Source organism: Neolamprologus brichardi, chromosome 16 (genome assembly GCF_056152115.1).
Source record: "Neolamprologus brichardi isolate AB-2024 chromosome 16, ASM5615211v1, whole genome shotgun sequence".
In the NCBI taxonomy this organism is placed as follows: domain Eukaryota; kingdom Metazoa; phylum Chordata; class Actinopteri; order Cichliformes; family Cichlidae; genus Neolamprologus; species Neolamprologus brichardi.
In genome coordinates, this window is record NC_142119.1 from 23,858,802 (window position 1) to 23,882,551 (window position 23,750).

A 23,750-nucleotide genomic window follows, 5' to 3' on the forward strand; every position below is an offset into this window, starting at 1 on the left:
AGCCCTTTTGCCCTTAAGTTTAAAGCTTCAGTGCCATGACTGCTAAATAAAACCTCTGCTGATGATATTATGTGATATTGATCAGGTACCCCAGCTGACTCCACCTGGCAAAGAGTGCTGACAATATGCTACTGCACATACCAGTCCAGACAGACAGCATGGACATGGTAAAAGTTTTTCTTTTGATTTTTAGCTGGTGAAACTAAAAATCTGAAAAGCTGTGTTTAAATAAAGAGGGAGACAGTCATACCAGTGTAGTCTGGATTGGATACTGAAGGGGCTGCGCTCCAGAGTTCATAACCTGGAGCTGGGAATTAACAGCAGCCAGAATCAAAGGTGCAAAATCCAAGGTTACAGAGAGAGCGATAAAACTGAATTTATCACTGCTAAATTAGCCATGATATTTTAAACAGAACAGAAAATATATCATCATTAAACATAAGGCATATCCCCTCAGACTCATGATTTGCATGCGTATAAAAGGAGCTGTCAAACTGTGGCAGGGTGCACACGAGCACATCTCACCTCGCATTTTTTTTTTAGGTGACCTTTGAAAAACCACGTTAAACCATGGCCTCAAATACCTCACAGCAAGTTTTATTTATACATCCAAAAACAAAAGATCAAATTTCTCACACTATATACAGATATTACATACAGTGTTTGTACACATATTACATAATTTGTACACAAGAAAAATATACATAAAAATGTAAACCTTTGTATACAAAAAATACCTTAGACAAATTAAACAAGGACCAATAACAAAAGGTGACTAGATTAGCTCATCCTATCTTTAAAAACAGTAATACAGTACATTCAATGAGTATAGGAATTTGTCAGCCATCTCTGAATTCAAGCAGTTACATGTGCCTACGAGCCCTGTAAATTTTGTTCTACGTGGTTGTCGGGGAGAGTGAACCGGTCCAGCGACTAATCTCATGCTATGCAGGATACAGCAGTATTGTCTCGCTTATTTTCAAACACACTTTCACCCAAACCTGATTCTTCCTATTGACTTCTAGGGGGCGCTGTTTGCGTTACTGATGACACCGCGGTCTCTGAGAAGCCCAGCCGTCCCCGGTGGAGCTACAGGTTTACACTTTGAGACTATGTTCTCTCTTTGGAAGGGGCGAGGCAGAACTGGGCCTTCTCACAGCTGGAAACGATGGTCCGGCACAGGCTCAGAGCGGCTAATGGTGGTGGCTGTTTGTGTAATGAGCATCCAAGCAGGGCAAAAAAAAAAAAAAGGCAAGACAGACATGAGACATATGAAACACCACCGGTCTCATCCACTCCTGTGCAAATCTAGGTTGAAAAAGTACACTGATCTGTTCTTCTCCACCATCTGATGCATATAAATCCAATGTTTCTTACCACCAAGAAGCCAGTGATCATCGTCTAATCGTGATATTATTATTATTATTACTATTACGCTCTCACACAGAAAGGGTTGCAGCCCCATGCAATCTCAAGACTTCTTCCTGGAAGTTTAATAGCTATCAAAAATAAAAAATATTCTCCATCAGAATTGGAAAAAAAAAGAGACAGCATACAAACAAACATTGATCCCTCCAACAAAGACTTAACAATCATTTTGATAGCCATTAAAAGCAAGAGACTCATTCTACACAGACACAGGTTCCACTGAACACATTGCAAAGAACAATTTCAATCCATTGCTACTCAATAATTCACCAACAAACCCCAAGATAGAGACTGCTATTCTATATACCTAATACTCAACAATGTCTGATAATCTCTCAAATGTCTAATATATTACTTATCAAAAGCCGTGGTTGTACTGCTGTCGGGGTGGGGGTGGAGGCTCTTGCGTGGAAGAGCACTCTTTTTGTTTTTTTTGCTGTTTTTTTTGTTTTTCAGACACCAGCTTTTCATCATATGTCTTTAAAAAATGCTTTATAACTGAGTAAAAGAGACAGTGCTTTACTTCAGACGTGCAAAATACACCAATTGTGTTACATCTAGCTGATGGGTAAAAATTTCCAACACCAATTCACTGCGTAAGCCTCCTCCGGGTAGCCTGGCCTGTTGTATTAGTGCGAGCCCTGAAACTGAACTTTTGTTATATGAGACATGCAAGCCACTAAATACCATTGTACGTGTGGACCAGAGAGCACCTTTGAGAGTAGACACTTAAAAGTCCCTGGATTGTGCCATTACCATCGTCGCTGTAACACTGAAGCTAATTTAATCAGCCTTAAAAAAAATCCACTCAGAGAGAAGTTGGCCTGACCTGATCGCTCGCCTCTAAAGGCTCTGCGGGGAAACTGTTAAAGAGGCCAAAATATCTTCCTGATCCAGCCTGGATTCATCGAGTGAAGCTACATGTAATGAAACCAGTGAAATACCTCACGATGCCAGAGTTATGTTCATGTATTTATTGCTTTAAGATACTAGATTTATTCAACTTCAAGTGTCTACTAGGCCACTCAAGAGTCCCACAACCAATGGTGAGGTCAGAGATTTTTGACGTCTGAGCAAACCAATAAATGAGCACATACACACTATACACAATATAAAAACAGCTGTTTAAAAGTATTTTGGTAAATTCATATGACTGTGAAATTGACTCCGTAAGATTCTATATCATGATGACAGTTAAATAGCTTGAAACATAATGGATCACAAAAATCTCTTGTTCTTCAGAGGGTGACAGAAGCAGTGTATGAAACAGGTGGGTAACAAAAACGAAGAAAAAAATGCAATGGCCGTTTGAGCAAGGCAGGGTACAGCTGATCGTTTTAAGACAGGACTTGAACTGGCAAAGCAAACTAAACTGACCACTGACTGAGGCTTCTAGGAATTCTGAGCACTGTGACACAGATAATCTCTGTTTAGGTCCTTCTGCCAATTTTCACCCGTTTATTTCATCACAAAATCTGACTGTAACCCCCCACCCCACCCCACCATCCCACCCTGCTGACGAAACCACAACGCATCGAACACGTGGACTCACACTGACTTAAAATCTCAGACACCGTCTGGCTACAGAAGGAACGAACAAAAATAGAGTAAAATCTGAGGCTGTGCAAATTCATTATCAATAGTGCACTATTACCACATTGCACACATGTAGCAGATGAACGGGGTGGTTAACGACTCAGTCAACTGGATTTTAAGTAACTGTGATTCCACAGACCGTTGTGCAGTAGCTGCGTGCCGCCTGCTCTCATTTACTTTGCGTGAAGGGTGGCGTGGCGCTGTTGGCACTTGCAGCGGTGGCACTAACTATAGAGAAGCCAGCAGGGGGCGCCGTAGAGCTGTGGCTGGGCTGCACGTCTTTTGGGATGCCACTGTGGGAGGCCAACTGATGGCCAAAGGCCGCGCTGAACTGAGGGAGCTGTTGCTTGGGCTGTGCGGAGGTCAAAAGATCGCGTGACGAAGATGGGAGTGAGGATGAGGGGGCGGGAGGAGTCGTTAGGCCAGTCAAGCCGCTCTGGGGCATCGCCGAGAGAGCAGCCATGGGCTGCAGCGTCACAGAGTGGGTGGTGGCGGGTGGAGTGGACAGGGAGGTGGATATGAGATGACTTTCTGATCCGATGAGACTGCCAAACTGTGTGGGGTCCGTGAGGGGGAGAGCGAGGTTGTTCCAAGTGGACCGTGGCGGTCCTGGCACCCCGCTCAGAGGGACTTCCAGGAGAAGAGGGGTGTCTGTCTGGAAAGAGCTGGTGTGGGGAGAAGATATGTGGTCACTGTATGGGGATGGCACATGCTCGCTGCTGTAGTGGCTGCCTTGGGGTGATGATGTGGGTGCGTCCGACTTGGCGAGAACGTGGGATGTGTGCGTCCTAGAAAACGTCCGCTCTGTTAAGGAGGTCTGAGTAAGCAGGGACGTGGTGGAGGGGGCCACTGTGGAAGAGGATGAGGTCAGATTGGAGCACGGCGCTTGGCTCTGGTTAGCGGGCTGAGTTGGAGGTGAAGGGGGAAAGTGATCTCCAGTAGACTGCAGTAGATTGTCCTCCAGCTCAAGGCTGGTGAAGTTCTCGGGAGGGATGCGGCTGTTCAGCAGGTCTCCCATGCCCCCTGGTTGGACTGGACCAGGAAATACGGTCATGGCTCTGTGGTCCACTCCTTCTGTAGGGGCCAGGTCTCCCATGGAGGTTAGGCACACCAATGAGTCTGTGTAGGACCCCATAGCCTGCAGTGCACGTACCAACTCTTCAGCCTCCTCTGTGGTGGGCAGTAGCTCTCCGTTTTTACCTGCACAAACATTTGCAATGTTATAAAAATCACAGACTATGAGGAATCACACACATGAAATAAACAGCTGTGCACAAAAATGAGCTGCAAGACAACCTTCAAACAAGTCAAAGTCCTGCAGGTCATCAGGTAGTCTGGGTAACACGTCTGAGAAATCTTCCTGGTTTAGCTCAAGGTCATTTGGAATGTCTGCTATGTCATTGGTGATATCATCAGGAAGCTCATCTGTACTTAGATCTGGAGTCGAAGGGCTCCTGCAACAAAGGTTAGAGGAAAAGGATTCAACATGCTATTGTAGTAGTAAGAGGCTGTCCAGACATGTGTGACATGTGAGCTCGTCTTTCACTCTGAATATCCTACGCCATTAAATTTCTAACAGCAGCAGAGAGACGCAGCTGTGGCACACCTGATGCTGGCCTGTGAGGGCATTGCTAGACTCGTTAAAGGCATTCCCAGGTTCCCCTGCGGCAACGCTGGAGGGATAGGTTTTTGAGGCCTCCGCGGGCCTCTCCTCCTCTTCTTCTTATGCTTTTTGGTGAGCGCCGGTGGTTTGGTCTTTTTACGTGGCTTTCGCTGTTGCTGCTGCTGGTGCTGCACCCGTCGGTTTCCGTCCCCACGCAGGAAGTTATCCTGTGCAGAAGGAAAAGAACAGATAAAGCAAATCAGATTGAGACACTCCCCCCCAAAAATCTTTGTGGCAATGGAAGTTTTTGATTGATCCCACAATTCCAACAGTGTTTACCCTTAAACACTGAACTCACCATCTTTTTGGCATGCTCTTCGCAGAGGGGTGTCTGGTGCGTGATATCAAACACGGGGATGGAGCACTGCTGACCATCTGCAAATTTGGCTGTGCAACTTGCAAAGAGCTGCTGGGAACGATTCAACAGAATGTCTACAGAGAACAGTTAAGGAAAAAAAAAAAACCCTGCTATGCACTCAACAGAGACCATGTGAACAACATACTCCAGCACAGGTGCAAACTTTATATATATCACAGTGTGTGATTTTAAAATAGCATGTACAACTGAGATTTATCAAATGCGCTTACACATGTAGTGACCAGCTGTGCATAAGAGCGGTGGTGCAAAGGATACGCTGAAAGCAGTGTCGAGTGAAGGGCAGAGCTCTGTTGTGGCAGGGCTGGCCCTTTGTGCTGCCAGTGCAGGTCCCTGTGTCTGTGCTCTGCTGCGTTGGTGGAGCCACACTGCAGACACAAACACATCCAGGAATAAGCAAACACTGCAAACCAACATTTTTTATGTCGGGTTCATTGAAAGTTACATTCCTAAAGTTGAGATAAATAAGGTTCGTGACTGGTTTAACCGAGGTAAGGCCTACTAGCCATACTGTCAAACATAGCTTGACTTAAACAAAAGAGATGGCTGTGAGAATACCTCGATGAGCTGCAAGAGGCACCACTCAACTCCTGAATCAGCTGGCCTGCACATCTGGGGTTTTTACTGGCAGCATGCAGCAAGGCTTTGCGGAAGGCATAGCGGTATCTCTTCTGCCGGATACGCGCCCTCTCCTGTCTGCACATGTGCTTGTACTTCTCCTGGAGGTACGAGCAAAGCCTAAACAGTCGCGTCCTCCGAGAGGAGCCGTCGTCCTCTTCCAGCCTACAAGGGGAACAAATGACAATCATCAATATGAGAAGTTACACGCTATACAACAGGGGTTGAGTATTAAGGTACCAACCCATTCTGCGGCCTCCATGAGCTCTGAAAAGGAGAAAAACGCTCGGCCATGTCTTCTTCATCATCATCATCGTCATCATCATCTGCACTGTCCTCCGACCAGTCCAATCCTGGAAGAGACCGTGTTAGGGCAGCTTATCTATCTCCTTACATCTACCTTTAAACAATCATTCACAGTCATTATAAGAATCCACATGAATTCATAAACTATAAAAAGTTTGATCACCTAGATGAGGAAAGAGGTCTCCATGCTCCTGTTGTCTCTTGGCACAGAGCTGCACTAAATGTTGCAACCTGGCAAGGCAGCTGGCAGAAGGTGAGAAGGCAGTGGGACGCATGACGACCACATGCCGCTGATTGTTGCTGCCACTGTCCTTGCAAGCGGCAGGCAAGTGAGTAGCAGTCAAAGGCATTTTCCTGCTGAGCGATGGCCCAGAATGTTGCACTGGACTGGGTGCTGCATTGACGGGCAGCCCCGGAGGCAGAAAGTTGACCGTCTGAGGTGGTGGTGGATTGCATAATAAACCCTGCTGCTGTCCTGGGATGATGAAGGAAGTCGTGTTGGAGTGCTGGAGCTTCTGGAGAAGACCTGGCTGTTGCCGTGGAAGATGACTGTTGAGTGGTGAGGAAGGGTAGATGCGGGGGACAGGGGAAGGACTAAAGTGCTCAGGTGGTGTTTGGAAGAGGTCTGTGTCATGGCAGAGTTTCTGGTTAAGCACCAGGCGACTCTGTATTTTCTTCTTGATGGTGTTACTCTTCCGAGGAGTGCCCACCTCCTCACCATCTGTGTCATCCTCATAAAAGGCAAAAGGGTCCAGGCCTTCCCCGTCAGGGAGGGGTAACAGGCGTGTTAAGGGGGGAGATGGTGGTAGTTCATCTAGACCATTTGGGGCTTTCAGAGCTAGAGAGGGCACGGTAATATTGAGAGCCACTGACTCCAGGTGAGCAGCCCGCGAGCGCATTTCCTCTAAAGCATCGTGTTTCTTTTTCCGCTCCTTTTTGGGGATAAAGCCGAGAACCTGCAGGTGGCTGTTACAGTATCTGCAAAACAGGAACATATCCTCAGTACACCCTGACCCATGACTGATTGGCTCTGTAAATCAAAGCAGAATCAATCATACATACCGGCGGTCCTCAGACTTGGGGATGGGGTTGGTACACCGCTGACTGTTGTACTTGGCCACATACTCGCATTGCTTGAAGGGAGCAGTCTTATCCTCCAGAACGTGCCGGATACAAAAAGCATAGCCATTGAGTCTGCGCTGTTTGCAGAGCTTTGGGCTGTACGAGCACAACGGCTTATTGTCTATCTCTGAGAAGTGTATGTGTTTGCCTTCATACATCACGTGACTCTTGTCCTTGACAACATCAGCTGATGGGATAAAGAAAAGGAAAAAAAACAGTAATTACATCACAAGAACAGTGAGGAGGTAACTATGCATTCACATGCCGGATTAAGAGGCAGAGCAAAAGCAACATCTTCCACAACAGGTAATACTTTCCTAATATTAGGTAATCAATCACAAAAAAGCTGCATTGTTTTAACAGTAATTATTAAGTGTTACATTGAAACAAATAAAAATTATCTGCTTCTTCATGAAACTACTATGAGTGTGTGCTGTGATTAATAAACTCAAATTTAAATAGTTGAGAAAATTACAGTGTTAGCCATTTCCATCCGGACATTCCTGTTAGGCCCTTTAATTTTCGGTTTCAAGCTCTCTCATTGAGAAACAGGTGGCACACAGTACTTGATTTAACTCCACTGTTCATTTATTACGAGATAATACAATGGAAGTAAAACAGTGGGTTTGTCCGACAATGTCATTAGCACTGTGGCAAGACTGGCTAAAAAAAAATATATATATACTCACTATAAAAATACTTTATTTTTTGACTCGACAAGAAAAAATAGACTGCTCTTTTAAAACAGTGTAGTGAACTCTTCATAACAAACACACAGCGTAGCATATACCTCGACATGCTTAATTATCGTATAGCTCAGCTACTACCTTAAACTTTGTAGGGGTTTTTAAGTTGGTGTTGATAGTGGCACAGCTCTTACAGCTAAAGTGTTCACTGAACACACGTTAACATGTTGTAAACCCGTCCTTTACGTCAGCATAGGTTACATTAACAACTTTAGTATAGGAGAACCGGGCAGGCAGCAAACAGAAAGTAATGTTAGTTACCGGGGAGCTAGCTCGCTACATTAGCTTGGAGCCGATAGACAGCTGTGAAACTTTATACTACGACAGAGTAAATATATCCAAGTACAACAACTACCTCTAGCCTAATTAAAAAATATATAACTTTATCCATCTTGAATCCAAAATATATAGTATCAAGAAGGCCAAACACGGAAAGGCATTTTCGCTTGTTAGCTTACAAAGCTAAAAACACAAATTAGTAGGCGGTAGCTAACCAGGAAACGGAAACATAAGCAAATGGCAATACTATAAAGGTTTATTTGCAGTTTAATTTATTTAGAAAAAGGTTTAAAATATATTGCACTATTAATAAATAATCTCACCTAGGAATGAGATTTTACATTTTATAAACATGAAACATTTATGATCAAATACTTTCAAACAAAGGGTATACATACGAGGCGTATGGCCTGTCCCTGAAGGCCTCCATAATAATCGATATGAATTATAACAACCACCCTTACATAATGTGAAATTAGCAGGCCACATCGCTTAAAAATGTAAACATCTCCTTAATTTCCACATCTGCTTTAGGCACCAACTCATTTCGGTACATCACAAGCTTTTACATGAAATATGTCACGAATAAGAGGCCTTTTAGCTTCGATCGGACAGCGGCCTCTAGTAAAACCACTGGCCGACTGAAGCCCGCGCAGAACGGTACACTTAGAAATCGAGGCCGGGGCTGTATACGATTTCGCTTACCTTGAATTGGTATGGGCTCTGTATGGTATTCGCTCCAGATAGACGGCCGAAATGTCTATTAGAATCAGCTAGGCTATTTGCGCATCGATATTGGAGATCGGTTAGTAACGGCGATCTTCACCGAGCTCGGTTGATCTTGAAATAAGGACGCATATAAATACAGGCTATCCAGAGCAAATTACAAGCAGTAGGTAGGCTGCTGTGGATTTTTGTTGGATCCACAGCGGACTCCTCACAGCACCACTACAGGCACTGCGGGGACATGACAACAGTCCGCTCAACAACAACAACCTCTCCTACCATATTGGAAATTCAACTTTATTAAAAGCTCCTTCAGTGCACAACTATCACGTTAATTTCTTTATGAAACACTTTGTGTGAAGGGCAGTGCCGTGTACTTGCCCCCCTTTTAAAACCACTGCATGGAAGCAGACTAAATCAGGGGTGTCCAGCAAATTGTTAGTGTGAAATCCACCTGGACCACGACTATCATCCTCCATATGAATGAGTTATCAGCTCTGCTGCCACACTGTTGCCGGCTTGTTCAGTAATGATGGACCACGTGCCAATAAAAATACCATAGCCGGTGAATAGAAAAGTTCAGGTGGAAGTCATTTCACACAGGAAAAGTGGAATTTACTGCATCAACACATTTTTTTTTCTTTTAAACAAAAAGGCACAATCTTAAATGGAGGGTTAGACTTGCTAAAGGTGATTGGTTTATTAATATATATGACATTTACAAAGAGCTACACTTTTTAAATACTATTTATTTTAAATATGTCTAGGAAAATATATTGTCAGTTTTACAGAAAGACAAAGATAAAGATTTTTAATCTTTGGTCACGCCTACAAAAATGTGAGCACTGATAAAGGGAAAAAACTGTGAGGTGTGCATCTTTGAATACTTGGCAGATCTAAGATGACATTTTCACTCAGCCTACATCACTTAAGACATATTTCTGCAGGTATGTTTGCTCACATTATGAAACTTACTCTATAGTAGAATATCTATGTCCAAACAAGTGCAAATACATTTCTAGGAATGTGCAAATAAAGGAGTTGTGCATATCGTCTAGGAACTGGATGGCTATCCATTTGTGCTTTAGCATATGGCTGGTTCATCCACAGCTTGTGCCCCCTCTGTGACGGCTTTCACACACTTCGCCATGGTTTGGGAGGCTCTGCTTATTGGATCTGTGGGTAAAGATTGAATTCATAAATGTACCCTCAAATTACCGGCCAAAATTTATATTACACACAAACACGTATACACACACACACACATTGACAGACCATGTATAATGGTAAAAAGACCATTACTACATTATGTAGTGAATTATAACAATTTTAATGCTAAAATATCAAAATAATTTAAACAAAAAGTGTCAAATTAGAATCTAAAATTAAAACCTACTGTAAATTACAAATTTGTAATCACAGCAGATTATTTTTGTATAAACTTGGCTATAAGCAGACAGCTTGTAATGGCAACTATACATTACAGAAAGTACGTTTATAATTTTTTCAAACAATAAAATCACTGCATGAACACAAAGTTACTAGCAGTTGTTAAATTTGTTAAGTTTGTTAAATTGGCTATTGTTATTTATTTACTTTAGATGTCCTATCTGCAATGAAAATTAATGTAAATTGCTGATTTTAATTCCTCCTTATGCCTTTTGCAAATTAACAACAGCCCAATTGCAATGCTCTGAAAAAAATCAAAATTGTCAGCAGGGTTCTGTTTCCTCTAACCATATACATAATAATAATAATATTGATAATAATAATAAAATGAATATTTATTTCAATCTAGGATAATGTCAGTAATTCAAAACTATAAAAAGGGACATTTCAAGGATATTCCTGTATCAACATGAATAACTTAATAAAACCAAATCACTATATTCAATATACATCATTGATTTTGAATGTATGTTACATGAAAACACAACCATATATATATATATATATATATATATATATATATATATATATAAATATATATATATATAAATAAATATATATATATATATATATATAAATATATATATATATATATATATAAATATATATATATATATATATATATATAAATATATATATATATATATATATAAATATATATATATATATATATATATATATAAATATATATATATATATATATATATATAAATATATATATATATATATATATATATAAATATATATATATATATATATATATATATATATATATATATATATATATATATATATATATATATATATATATATATATATATATATATATATATATATATATATATATATAGACAAACGTAGACAAACTTTTTGCCATGGGCGTACCGGTACGCCTAACTTTTTAAAGTTAGGCGTGCCGGCACAAAAGTTAGGTGCACACAAATTTTATAATAATTTATATAATATAATGTGTTTTTCTGGATACACTGTGCTTTTTCAGCATTCAAAGATTGATGACACCATGTCAGAGCACTGGCTATGAATTTCAGAAGGATCAGGCCTTAACTTAACAGAAAAGTCAGCAATAGTTATTTTCCTATTACAGCTACATCCACTTCTATCGTGCCTAGGCTGCTCACTAGGGCTGGGTATCATCACTGATTTCTATAATCCATTCGATTCCGGTTTTCAAAGTCCCGATTCGATTCAACTTAGCCTCAGACAGTCAGAAATATTATAATTCTGATCATTTATCAGTACTGACTTCATCAGAATTGTGAACATCACAACAGATGCCTTTGTGTGAAAGTAACTGAGAATAAAACACAGAAAAACATGAAGGAGATTTTCCTGGTCTGGCTTTTTATAGCAGATAACCTTAAAAATATTCTACAATGTTCTGCATATAAAGGTTAAATTTCTTCAGTATTGAACAACAGAAAAAATAGGCTTTCTTGTCCGAGGTCATTTAAGTGAAAAAAAGAAAAAGAAAAGAAAAAGACAGCAGCCGACAGCGCTGTAAACAACGGTAGACTGGTGGGTAATAAGCGAATGAATAATACAGAAAACAGAGATTTGAGACGGGAAACTGTTCTTGGAGAGAGATAGAGAGAGAGCTAGCTGTGCATGAAGTGTGATTTTAATAGTCGTGGAAGCAAAACAGCAAAACTCATGACGACATTGATCAAATGTGAAGCGCAGTTTGCTGCTTCTTTTGCTGCTGGCTCTGCGAATTTTGGTTGGAGAGAGACAAAACCTGCAGCTCAGAATCAGCGCAAAAAGACGTAATCACAGCGCGGACCGGACACTTCAGAATCGCTAAGCTCCGACAGCGTGTCCGTCTACGGGCCGTCGGGTGAGAAAGCCGAGAAAGACAAAGTTGATTATGATGCGTCCGCTCTGTGTTTACGTCTTTGTGTGGAGTCCGTGTACCTGCTCTCATTTGCTGTTTGGTTGCTGTTGAAATGGTTTTGTGAGCTTTAATCTGAGAATCTGGCGTTTCTGGCAAAACACAGTTACAGTATATTTAAAAGTCGATTCAGGATTTAATGAATTGATATGCTTTATTCAAGCTACTCACCTCCCACTTCCACCTGCACTTTCAACTGGACCGCGGCCAATCAGAGAGGTCCCGCCCCTTACTATCTCTGATTGGTTTAGTCCACGATAGGGGCATAATGTGTGTCTGTTGTTGACCACAGGGAAGGTTGCAGATTTTTTTTTTTGCTACCCGAACAGTTGGTCACACAGGTGCAACCAAATATTTTTTTTTAGTCGCACCACTGAAAAATTTGGTCGCATTTGCGACCAAATTGGTCGCACTCTAGAGCCCTGATATATATATATATATTTTAAAAGTCTGTGTTTACATTTCCTAGGCTATACATTCAGTAGTTTTGCCATCTTTAACTGCAGATTAAAATCCTCTCTATATTAGCACAGCAACAAATACAGCAGCTTTTCACTCAACTTTATATTTTCCATTTATCTGGGATTAATAACACTGTTATGAGGAAATGTTTGGCTTTATCTAATATCTATTTGTATTTATCAAATTCTTGTAACTTCACTGATCACTTCAGCAGGAACACAGTGCCTAAGTGTCCCTCCTTATGCTTTGAAAGGCAGACATTAGTATTACTACATTATTTTCTCTCTATGAAAAGAAAACAAACATTGTTCTAATTAAATGATGTACTTGATACACTTAGAGCACTTTGGAATGAAAACAAGATTAGACCTGCATTAGCCAGAGAAAAAAAAAAAAAAAGACATGCACTGCTCAACTGGATTACTCGTGACCCACCTGTCATATAAAAGTCCTTCACAGTAAGCTGTGGAGGAACTAAAGGTTCAGTAAGGAGAGTCTGGTTCACTGCCTGCAATAGATAAGCCAGATATCATGCAGAACAGTGTGACATAAACGGAGATAAATTAACTGTACAAACCAACATTTCAATCCAGCTTTACATTTCCTCCCCCTCTATGATCACCTAAAAATAGAAATGCTAGAAGAAGATAACAGCTGACCTTAGATAGCTCATTAGCCTGCTTAAAATAGTTGGCCTCCTCTACGTCATCATATCGCACGAGATTTGGGGAAACCTCTGCCAGCCTATCACGCACTTCATCCAGAGTGTCATACGGCAGAGTCACTCCAGCGAGCTTAAAAGTGTATGAAAACAACACAGAGCATTTAGTCACATTTTATTTCCCTAAGCCTTGCATGTTTATGCTGTGCTCTGGTTCACCTCAGATACGACTCTGATGATCTTCCAGTCCTCTCTGGCTGCGCCTGGAGGAGTCACTGCCACCTTGGTCTGCTGGGCACGACCTTCAGTGTTCACATACGTGCCACATTTCTCAGTGTATGCAGCTCCGGGAAGGATGATATCAGCCATTGGTGCACTGACATCGCCATGGTGACCTGGGCATTACAAAATAGAAAACTGGAATTAAGTAAAAACAAACTTATTGTTCCCCAGCATGTATTCTTCAAGTCCCTAAGGGAATGGTTACCACTATTTTTCCAAACGTGCCCTCATTTGATTGTGCAAGTCTTGAACTGCTTCTAGTTAAACAGACTTTGTCATTTTTAACGTGGAATTGAGCAACAGTTCTCCAGGCCTTCTGATTCAAGCCTCATCAGAAATGGTCTCTGTGGAAGGCTGACTGTCATTTTTAAGGAAAATTTTTAAGGGAAACTGGAAGAAGAGGCTGAGGTATGTCAAATTACACAAGAACTGCACCGAAACTAAGTGCCAACAGGCCTTAAGGAGCAATGACTTGAAATTTTGGTTCGAACTGCCATCAATATGTATGGAGGAGGTTTTGAGAGAGGTACAACAGTGAGTGTCTATAGCCATCTGTAAAACAGATGGAGCCCAGACCTCAGCAATATTAAAGGAGTCTGAGATCAGCTAGACCGAGAACACAACAAAAAGGCAGCCGACAGCCAAAAAAAGAGGTTTGAATGTCCTTCAAGAAGCCTGGAGAACTATTCCTGAACTATACCTGAAGAAATTACAAGAAAGCTTGCCTAAGAGAGTTCAGGCTGTGTGGAAGAATAAAGTTGGTCATATTGTTTCCCTTAAATACTGCATATCTATGCATTTTTGCACCCAATTCCCATTTTTCTAGCAACATATGAAAAATATGAGGGGTAGATAAAGAGTGAAGGATGTTGTAGAGATACCATTTGGGCACTTAAGCCATTTAAATGTCTTTAAATAATTTCGTTTTCTGTCACACCTGTATATAAAGAAGATCATTTTTTATTCATACATCCACCTGTTTTCTTAACCCTTATCCAATCCAGAGTTGTGCTGGAGCTTAGCCCAGCTGCCATGGTGCGAGAGGCAACGTGCACCCTGGAGAGTTTGCCAGTCTATCACAAGACTAACACAGAAAAACCCACAACCATTTACGCTTACATTCACAGCAAGGGCAAACTTTAAATCACAGAGTAACCTGATATGCATGCCTTTGAACTGTGGGAACACGGCAGACTATGTCGTGAGAAAAACACCTGCACAGTGAGAAAAGGTCATGGGTTCAATTTTTGCTTTTCTGTGCCAGTGTTTGCATGACTCCACAGTGACCCGGAATTTTAAGGTTTTGCAAAAAGCTGACCTTGATAAATTATCAAGCTATTCTTAGGGAGATCTTGGCGAGTGATGGAGCCAGCATCAGCTCCAAGTAGGAACAGAACTTTGGGTGGGTTCTTCCTGATAGCATCCACTCCTGGCTTGTACCCCAGATCAAGTGCAGCTACTTGACTGGCAACCCTGATAAGATGAGGACAAAGGTAAATCATTACAGTAAACATTCCTTTTCAACATGGTATTGTTATTTAAAACTTTGCTAAGAATTTTTCCAAGCATTTGACCTGTGAAGCACATTGAGAACCTTCCAGGTTTCCTCCACTCCACTGCTGACGCGAGCATTGTGGGCAATGGTTGACACAGCAGCCATTATCGCAGCCCCATCCTCTCTCTGCAGGCAACCGCTGCCAACTACAACAGCAGGATGCTTTGCTTTGGCTAAGACCTGCAACAGAGAATAAAACACACAAAAATAGTAAGAGACATTCAAGTTGATTGATGACATTCAAAGAAAAGAAAGGTCAGTGTTACCTGGAAGAATGGGTGAGTTCCTGAAGCAATTTCTTCAAGGATCTTGGCTGATTCACCAAGATGCTCATATGTGTAACTAAGGTCCACCTCCTTTCCCACCAGAGCCACATGTAACTCATTGTGCAGCCAGCTATAGCAGAGACACCAATGTTTATACAGAAGAACAGACTTATGTTGTCAGATTTACAGTTTCCCCACTGTTAAACAGCCATGATTTACTTACCCTTTTCTGACCCGTGCATTATACAATGGAGCCTCATACCGTGGATTAGTGCCAACTAAAAGTAGCAGGTCAGCTTCTTCAATCCCAGCAATTCCAGTGTTCAGAAGATAGTTTGAACGCAGGTCAGATCTAGAAAAGTCAGTTAGTAAAAGAGTTGGACGTGTGTGCATCAATGGCTTCAATTTTCATTTCTGGTATTTTTTTTACCCTGCTCCAGCCATGGGGAACGTCTCCTCAGTGCACAGGTTGTCACTATTCAAATGGTTCAGCAAGTCTTTCAGGGAAATGAGAGCCTCAGCATCGACCAAACCTCCAGCAACAGCAGCAATGTCCTTTCCTTCAACTCCTTGCAACTGTCAAACAAAAACGGATGTTATTCAGGTATTCTGAATCAGTGTTTTAAATTGCTATCCAATGTTTTGATGAGCTTAGTTACTGTAATTCAATTAAGAATTTCATACTGCTCCAGCAACTCGAGTCAGCGCGTCTTCCCAGGATGTGGGAACCAACTGCCCAGACTCATTTTTCACCACTGGCTGAGTAAGCCTCTGTCTCTTAAGCCCATCATAAGCAAACCTGCCAAGTTCGAGCAAAAAGCAGTTCAGCAATAATGTAAACACCAAGCACAAGTCTATGTCTATGATGCAAAGTTTGGGTGATCTGCAATGAACCTGGTTTTGTCTGAGATCCATTCCTCGTTAATATCTTCATGAAGGCGAGGCAGAATCCTCATCACCTCGCCGCCGCGAGTGCTCACAACGATGTTACTACCCACAGCATCAAGTACGTCAATCGATTCAGTCTTCCTGCAAAAAAAATAAAAACAACCAACAACAACAAAAAAAGAGAGAATACATAAGTCTCAAAATAATTAGTTGAAACCCTAAATAGCTAGACAAGATGTAGAGCATAATCTAAAAACCTGGTCTCCCATGGGCGGGCAGTGAAAGCATACGGTTTAGAGGTCAGGGCTCCCACTGGGCATATATCAATAATATTCCCAGATAATTCTGACATGAACATCTTTTCCACGTAAGTCCCAATCTGCAGATCGTTGCCTCTGCCAGTGGTGCCCAGCTCTTCCACGCCTGCAATCTCACTGGCAAAGCTAAAAGAGGAAAAGAATATATGCATTTTAATATTTCACATGAACACGGCAACTCGACTTGTTTAAATATTAAAGCATGACTCACCGCACACAACGAGTGCACTGAATGCAGCGAGTCATAATAGTTTTGATGAGGGGGCCAATGTTTTTATCTTCCACGGCTCTTTTGCCCTCTGTGAAGCGGCTTCTGTCGCTGCCAAACTGCATGGACTGATCCTTTACACGAGATTTCACTCAGTTTTAGTAATTGATCAATAATTTCTAAATTCAAAACCCCATAATATCTGTTTTACACACAATCAAGACTATAATGAGCAGATCTAGAGTGGTGGTGATCATCTACAATTTACCTGTAGGTCACATTCACCTCCTTGATCACAAATAGGACAATCTAATGGGTGGTTAGCCAGTAGGAACTCCATCACCCCCTCTCTGTGAAATTTTTAAGTAAAAGATTACTTTCATGTCCAACAAAGATAAAGAACAACAAATAAAAGTGACCAAATTTCACCGTAAACTTTACAAAACAGATAAGTGACGTTTAATTAACAGGTTGAAGGTACCTGGCCCTCCGTGTCTTGTCAGAATTGGTTAAAATGTTCCAGCCTTTCATGACAGGCATAGCACAAGCTGCCACCGGCTAGATAATAAATGAAAAAAGATGACATGTTAATTAAAGTAGGCATACTTTTATCTCTGCAAGACTGGGCAGAGAAACAAAACACAAAGAGACATTTGTGGCTTTCTAGAGTTGAAACATAACACACAGGAATCATAAAAAATAAAAAAAAAAGTACCTTAGGAACTTTTTCTATCTCCACAAGACACATGCGGCAGTTTCCAGCAACTGACAAGCGCTCGTGGTAGCAGAAGCGGGGAATCTGCATGCCTGCCTTCTCACACGCCTGTGACAGAAAACAACTGCAGGGTTATACTGAATACTCGTACAGTGCTGTGAAAAAGTATCTGCCACTTTCCTGATTTTTTTGCATATTTGTCACACTTGTATGTTTCAAATTTTAATATTAGACAAACATGACCCGAGTAAATAGAAAATGTGTTCTCCAGTTGATCATTTCATTTATCAAGGGGCAAAGGCTATCCAAACCAACCTGGCCTCTATCGGTTACGTCACCTTTCGCAGCAAGCATTTGTAATAACTAGCAATGAGTCTCTCACATCACTGTGGAGGAATTTTGGCCCACTCTTCTTAGCAGAATTGTTTTTATTCAGCCATGTTCGAGGAAACCCATGCCAAAGCATTTCTATCAGATTTAAAGCAAGACTTTTGACTAGGCCACTTCAGAAACTTCATTTTGTTTTGTTTTTCAGCCACACAACAGTGGATTGAAGGTTTGTCCTGTTGTATAACCCAAGTGTGCATGAACCTCAGGGTACAATGTGATGACTAGACATTCTCCTCAAAATGTTCTGGTAGAGAGCAGAATTCATGCTTCCATCAATGACAGCAAGTTGTCCAGATTGTGAAACAGCAAAGCAGCCCCAGAACAGGACACTACCACTACCATGTCTAAATGCCAGTGTGATGGTTTTTTTTGTTTTTTTTTTAAAAGTGCTATTATTTGTACAGCAGATGTAACAGGATGCATGATCTTGGGGATCAAGATATTTTTTGGCAAACGTAATATGAGGGAAAGGCTTTGTAACACTTTCCAGACTGATTGATGTCAGTGATTTTGTTTCTCAGCTGTTTATTGAGCTGTAGTATGATGTGTTGCATTTTGAGATCCTTAAGCCTGCAGTACTTTGTCTATTTAAATGATTCTTTAACTAAACAAGTCTTACAGTCATCAGGCCTGGGTGTGGCTAAAGAAACTGAGCTCGGTTTTCCAAAACATGTGGTTAATCACAGTTAATTTATGAATTAACAGCTCTAATCCCTGTGTGAGTGTGAGTGACAATTAAACACTGCATTTTCTATTTACTCAGGTTACCTTTGTCTATTAAAAATTGTTGGACAATATGAAACATGTAAGTATGAAAAATATGCAATACGTTTTCACGGCATTGCATATCTTAAAGTTTAGCCATTACCTGCAACACAGTTGTTCCTGGCTCCACCATAACAGGCTTCCCATCCACAAACACCTCCAGGAGGTTACTGGCTGCTGCTGCTGTTGCAGTGGATGCAGGGCGAACTTCAGGCACACACAGAACATTTTACTGCACAATATTCCCATATAATACATTATTCCCAATTATTATTCCTAATTCCCATAATATACACATTGCATCATTTAATATATGTATCATTTCGTGCTACAACAAATTCATTATGACAGTCTTTGGTTAAACTGTGCCAACAACAGCCCGGCACCAAATTTGGTACCTGGGAGCTCTATAATCCAGCCTATAATCCATTAATGGCGAAAGTAACAAGGGTGGCAAGCAAATAGTTTAACTATGAAGCGATACAAATACAATGATGTCCTTAAACTTGATAAAAATAAAAGAATTTAAAAAAATGTTACCATTGTGAGTCACAGCCTTGCCTCCTTTGCTAATAGCTGCTGGAAAGAGACTGCGGGTCGCAACAGGCAAACGGAACATGCTGGAGGAGAGGCAGAAACACGACATCAGGTGTAAGGTGTACTGTTAGCTCCACTGAAAGACTTCACAGGTTACCGCAACGCTTTTAGATGTGTAATGCGGATGTCTGACCTATAAACCTCTGCTAAATTAGCACTCATGCCGCTTCCAAAACAAAAACAGAAGTAAGCTAGCTAGCTGGTGCGCCACATTTGAAAACAACACGAATAGAGACTATAAGAAACCTCACATGTGCAATTAAACACTTAATATTCTGGAAGCCCAGAAAATGTTGGAAATGTTTCGAAATGCGGCACCTACAATTAACGTTGCGCTGGTTAAATGTCTCCCAGGCTAACAATAATAACGGTGTTAGCTCGTGAAACTTAGCCTCGTATTATTAGACAGTGATGCCGCACGAGGCGTTATTTTAACATTTTTATGACGTTAAATTAAATTATTGTGCATCTGATTGTTGCATTCAATCAGACGTCACGCGGTCCGCTACAAACACGTAAACGTAACAACCGCAAACTAAAGCCCTGCAAGCTAATAATGTCACTGTATTCAATGCTAATGAATTTTTTTTTTTTAAATTGTTTGTTGTGACCGGTTACTTACCTTGCCTATGTCTGTCCTCAGGAGACCGCCTGCGCCGCAGATTGCGCACCGTCCATTCTGCTGCGTCACGGATTAAGTAATCCTGTAATCCAAACAGCAGGGCCACTAAACAGTGTCTGAGATAATAGTATAAAAATTCAACAACAGTACGAAGTGATGTAAACCTCTCCTTAGCAGATATCCATCTTATCTTCAGCTGTTTGTCTCTGATGTGGCTCAGTGACAATAACAGTCTTTTTCCCCCCTCCCTAACCAACCCCTAAGGTCTAGTCTCGGTATTATACATACATATGGATGAGCACATTTATGTAGAGTAAAGAAAGTATCTTTGGGGTCAAAGGTCGTCTGCAATTGAAGTGAAATCGATTGGAAAAGATTGAAAGAATTGTTAGCTTCCTGTCCTTATATTCCCACAGATATAAAACAGCATCCTTCCAGTCAGGGTGGTAACAGTGATGTAATACAAATCAGAGTTCACCCCAAATGGAAAAAAAAGAAAGAAGAAAAAACAGGAATGGCTAAATTTGTAAGCAGACCCTCGGGGAAATGAATAGTGAATGCATGTCTGGACCTTTGTTGATGGCGTGCAAACTTTGTAGGACTGCAGGAAATCTTGTCTGAGTGTACATAAAACATCAAATTCTTCTCTTAGTTCTTATCAAATCACATAAAAGAAGACACTTAAAGCACAGTTCAGAAGAACAGATTTATTAAGATATATATCTTTAAAATATATTAGAATAAACATGTTCATACAGTTTTTAACCAGCATAAACATCTGTAAGATACATCAATACATTATTCTAGCAGCTGATACGGCAATATAAAACCAAAATAATGCTATGTTGCAATGGAGACTACAGTCAAAAAGGACTATTTTTGTCATCCATAAGAACCAAAGCAGTACTTACAAGATGGCTTGATTCAAAAGTTTGAAATACAGACAAAGTGGCTAAATGTCACATAAATATGTGTAGTTATAGTTGCAAGGTCTAATATTTCATGATTTATGTTGTAAAATATTAATAGCAGTCATCCATCACCGTTTTCCACTGGCCAAGGAGGCATGTTGAAATTACTTGATTATTGTAAGGAGCAGTCCAACCATCACGCAGACGTTTTACCAGTCGGTAACTCGTGCATGACCATTAAAATCTTCAAGCAGGGGCTTCCTGGCGTGTTTGTTTTGCAATTTATTTGAATGATTAGAAACCAAAATAATTGCAGATAGATTTTCTGTTGATCATCTTAATGGTTTTGATTTCATCTAGCCAGTTTCTCTACAGATATCTAGGTTTATGCAAAGTAGATGGAAAGATATTGAATCTGTGTTTATGTTCCATTTTCCATTATCCATGAAGAGTAATTGTCAGTTGAAGTTGGCGTGACTCTGCCCAAATAAAACATAGGAAAAATCTTAACAACTCTAATAACCCTCTACATTTCTGCTAAAGTAATACTTAACCACTTCTTCTTTTTTTAAATGGAGAGCTTCACAAGTCTGGGGATAGTAACAATCAGATTGTTGATGATGCCACGTGCTCACCGTGAACACCATTCTCATAAGCTCCTGCCACAGATTCGATCTCAGTGGCAGAGATCGACTGGCTGAACTCTCTAAGTGAATTCTTGGTTATGTCCAGACAGGCTTGCTTGATGATATTGCGCACTTTTTTAGTCAGGAACATGTACAGCAGGGGATTTACACAACTGTTAAAAAAGCCCAAGCTAGTGGCGAGAGGAAAGCCAGTTTTCAGTAAATTGTGTAAGTAAGGTGAGGAATGTATGGTTAACTCCATCAGGCTGAAAGTATGAAAAGGTGTCCAGCACAAAAAGAAGGCGAGGATTACTGCTGTGACTGTTTTGGAGAAGCTAGACAACTGAACTGAACTCCCAGATTGTTTCATTTTCACTATCAGAAGTATACCCGTCACGCTTATAGCAGTCAGTGGCAAAAGAAAGCCCACAGTGGTGCGGATAATCACTATCGTGATGTGTCTCATGGCCGCTATATGAGGGTCGTGTGTGTGGAAGTTGTTGAAGCACACCACCTTGTCGCCCAAGGTCATCGTGTCACGAAAGATTAGAGCGGGACTGCTCAAGGTGGCGGCTAGCCCCCAGATGCAACCACATGCGAACCAAGCTCGGTTTACGGTGCGATACTTCTGACACCAGTTAAGATGGACGACAGAAACGTACCTATCTATACTGAGCACTGTGAGAAACAGCACACTGGCATACATGTTCATCACGGACACAAAGGAGTTAATCTTACACATAGCCACACCGAACTCCCAGTGGAAGTCCCGCATAATGTAATCAATGAAGAACGGCAGGAAGAGCACAAATACAAAATCGGCTATGGCAAGATTGAGCAACCACACGCTGTTGACTCTCTTTTTGCATTTAAATGCCATCACCCAAATAACCGCTCCATTGCCGATCACACCAAGCATGAAAGAGATTATGTAGATAACTACAGAGAAAATGTGCATAGGTTCTGTCTGACTGTGCTCAACCCTAATATCGTCAATGTCGCCATAATCTAGGTCGTAACTGTATGTGTAGTTATAGTCATCAATGGAATCATTCATGGCTGCAGGGATGGCACGGCTGGAACTTGTCTGCTGAATATATCTGTGAGGGAAAAAAATCATAATGGGATGAATTCCTGTAAGTTGACCTGCAAGCAAAGCATTCAGCTTTCAACACATGTTCTCACCTCAAATTCTTTGTGACTGTGCCAGGAAGTTATCATAGAAGAACCAGATATCTGCCTTGTCTCTCCTTTCCGGTCAATTAGTTCCTGTGTTGAAGTTAGATCTGGGTGTGTCATGAGAAAGCATGGAACATTATGTCAACATCATTTAAATCAACAACTGGACAGTGAGACGCTTCACCCGTCAGGCAGAAAGAATCCTTTGTAACTCACTGTAAACAAAATGCAACAATACTGTTTGACATACACTGTTTTGGGAACAATTCATGATTCCATGTTTCAACTTTATCAAGGACATGCACATATAAGCTACTTAGTATTATCACCAAGGTCAGAATAAGGCAGCAAACTAACCCTGAATCAGTAAGCACAGGCAAATACTCATATTTTTTTCTTTTTGGGGACTAGAAATAATATGAGTATTCGATGTAGCCCTTTAGTAAATTTATTGAAAATAATGGCAAGAATACTTAAAAGACAGTATTAGAGTAACTGATTTAAAAAGAAATATGTTAAAAAAAAATAAGACCGTGATTATATGGGCAAAGTGCTGTGCGTAAAATCAGTTGCATTAAGAAGAAGAAAAGAAAAGTACAACCCTTCATAATTAGACGACCAATGCTAAACTAATTTCAGTTAAGAATACAGAAGAATAACGAGCGGACAGTATGAATTAAGATTGAGTAAAGTACGCACTCGAAGTACTGAAAGCAGATTGCAAAACAGCTCCAACCTGCTGCATCTCAATACCAATCCCAGTAAACCGTTACGACTTATGAGCTGGACGAAATAACCAGCCTGCAAATACGAAGCGTCAGTCTCTAATAAAATTAGTGCCACATACACACTATTGGCACACTGGAAAGAAAAGAAACATAGACTTGGTTTTTATTTTGTTTTTTCCTTTAGAATTTAAAGGTGGATCGCTTACCAAAAAGCGCAGCCCTCCGCGTTTGGGTCTAAACACCAGCTCCTCCCGGGTGATAATGTCACAGCTCCCGCTGTCTTAGCTTTTTAGCTCCGTTATGCTGGGCCTTGTTCTGAACTTCCCACTAGTCTGCAACAACTCTTTCCATCCAGACTAA

The 23,750-nt window shown here is 41.0% G+C and overlaps 3 protein-coding genes across 5 annotated transcripts; all 3 read right to left on the reverse strand.

Moving 5' to 3' along the window:
- Positions 1-576: 576 nt before the first annotated feature.
- ino80da (INO80 complex subunit Da) lies at positions 577-9,133 on the reverse strand. Of its 2 annotated transcripts, none has more exons than XM_006788432.3 (10): positions 8,840-9,133; positions 7,050-7,296; positions 6,151-6,965; positions 5,926-6,034; positions 5,622-5,846; positions 5,322-5,431; positions 4,986-5,119; positions 4,631-4,854; positions 4,321-4,478; positions 577-4,224 (listed from the first exon to the last, which is right to left on the reverse strand). In XM_006788432.3, the coding sequence occupies exons 2-10, from the start codon at positions 7,265-7,267 to the stop codon at positions 3,194-3,196; spliced, it is 3,024 nt and encodes a 1,007-aa protein (XP_006788495.1). In that variant the 5' UTR covers positions 7,268-7,296; positions 8,840-9,133; the 3' UTR covers positions 577-3,193. The 2 variants fall into 2 exon arrangements, with proteins under 2 accessions (XP_006788495.1, XP_006788496.1); XM_006788433.3 differs by lacking the exon at positions 8,840-9,133 and adding an exon at positions 7,937-8,051.
- Positions 9,134-9,535: 402 nt separating this feature from the next.
- Positions 9,536-20,148, reverse strand: ndufs1 (NADH:ubiquinone oxidoreductase core subunit S1). Of its 2 annotated transcripts, XM_087830264.1 has the most exons (19): positions 19,947-20,148; positions 19,268-19,347; positions 18,831-18,934; positions 17,573-17,680; positions 17,339-17,415; positions 17,126-17,207; positions 16,861-16,991; positions 16,590-16,775; positions 16,339-16,473; positions 16,129-16,243; positions 15,875-16,020; positions 15,668-15,796; positions 15,445-15,574; positions 15,198-15,358; positions 14,942-15,096; positions 13,561-13,736; positions 13,340-13,474; positions 13,116-13,188; positions 9,536-10,036 (listed from the first exon to the last, which is right to left on the reverse strand). In XM_087830264.1, exons 2-19 carry the CDS (start codon positions 19,344-19,346, stop codon positions 9,945-9,947), a joined length of 2,214 nt encoding a protein of 737 aa, XP_087686390.1. In that variant the 5' UTR covers position 19,347; positions 19,947-20,148; the 3' UTR covers positions 9,536-9,944. The 2 variants fall into 2 exon arrangements, with proteins under 2 accessions (XP_087686390.1, XP_087686389.1); XM_087830263.1 differs by lacking the exon at positions 19,947-20,148 and having other exon boundaries at positions 19,268-19,373.
- Positions 20,149-20,638: 490 nt separating this feature from the next.
- cmklr2 (chemerin chemokine-like receptor 2) lies at positions 20,639-23,750 on the reverse strand. The gene is made up of 3 exons (XM_006788435.3): positions 23,597-23,750; positions 22,669-22,769; positions 20,639-22,583 (listed from the first exon to the last, which is right to left on the reverse strand). The coding sequence occupies exon 3, from the start codon at positions 22,538-22,540 to the stop codon at positions 21,464-21,466; it is 1,077 nt and encodes a 358-aa protein (XP_006788498.2). The 5' UTR covers positions 22,541-22,583; positions 22,669-22,769; positions 23,597-23,750; the 3' UTR covers positions 20,639-21,463.

Coding starts and splice junctions, on each gene's coding strand:
- ndufs1 (XM_087830263.1), bottom strand. CDS start 19,373: ATGTCGTGTTTCTGCCTCTCCTCCAGCATGTTCCGTTTGCCTGTTGCG. Junction 17,416..17,572: donor AGATAGAAAAAGTTCCTAAG/GTACTTTTTTTT, acceptor TTTATTATCTAG/CCGGTGGCAGCTTGTGCTAT. Junction 16,992..17,125: donor GAGGTGAATGTGACCTACAG/GTAAATTGTAGA, acceptor TCTCGTGTAAAG/GATCAGTCCATGCAGTTTGG.
- ino80da (XM_006788432.3), bottom strand. CDS start 7,267: ATGTATGAAGGCAAACACATACACTTCTCAGAGATAGACAATAAGCCG. Junction 6,035..6,150: donor AGACCTCTTTCCTCATCTAG/GTGATCAAACTT, acceptor GGTCTCTTCCAG/GATTGGACTGGTCGGAGGAC. Junction 4,855..4,985: donor AAGAGCATGCCAAAAAGATG/GTGAGTTCAGTG, acceptor CCTTCTGCACAG/GATAACTTCCTGCGTGGGGA.
- cmklr2 (XM_006788435.3), bottom strand. CDS start 22,540: ATGAATGATTCCATTGATGACTATAACTACACATACAGTTACGACCTA.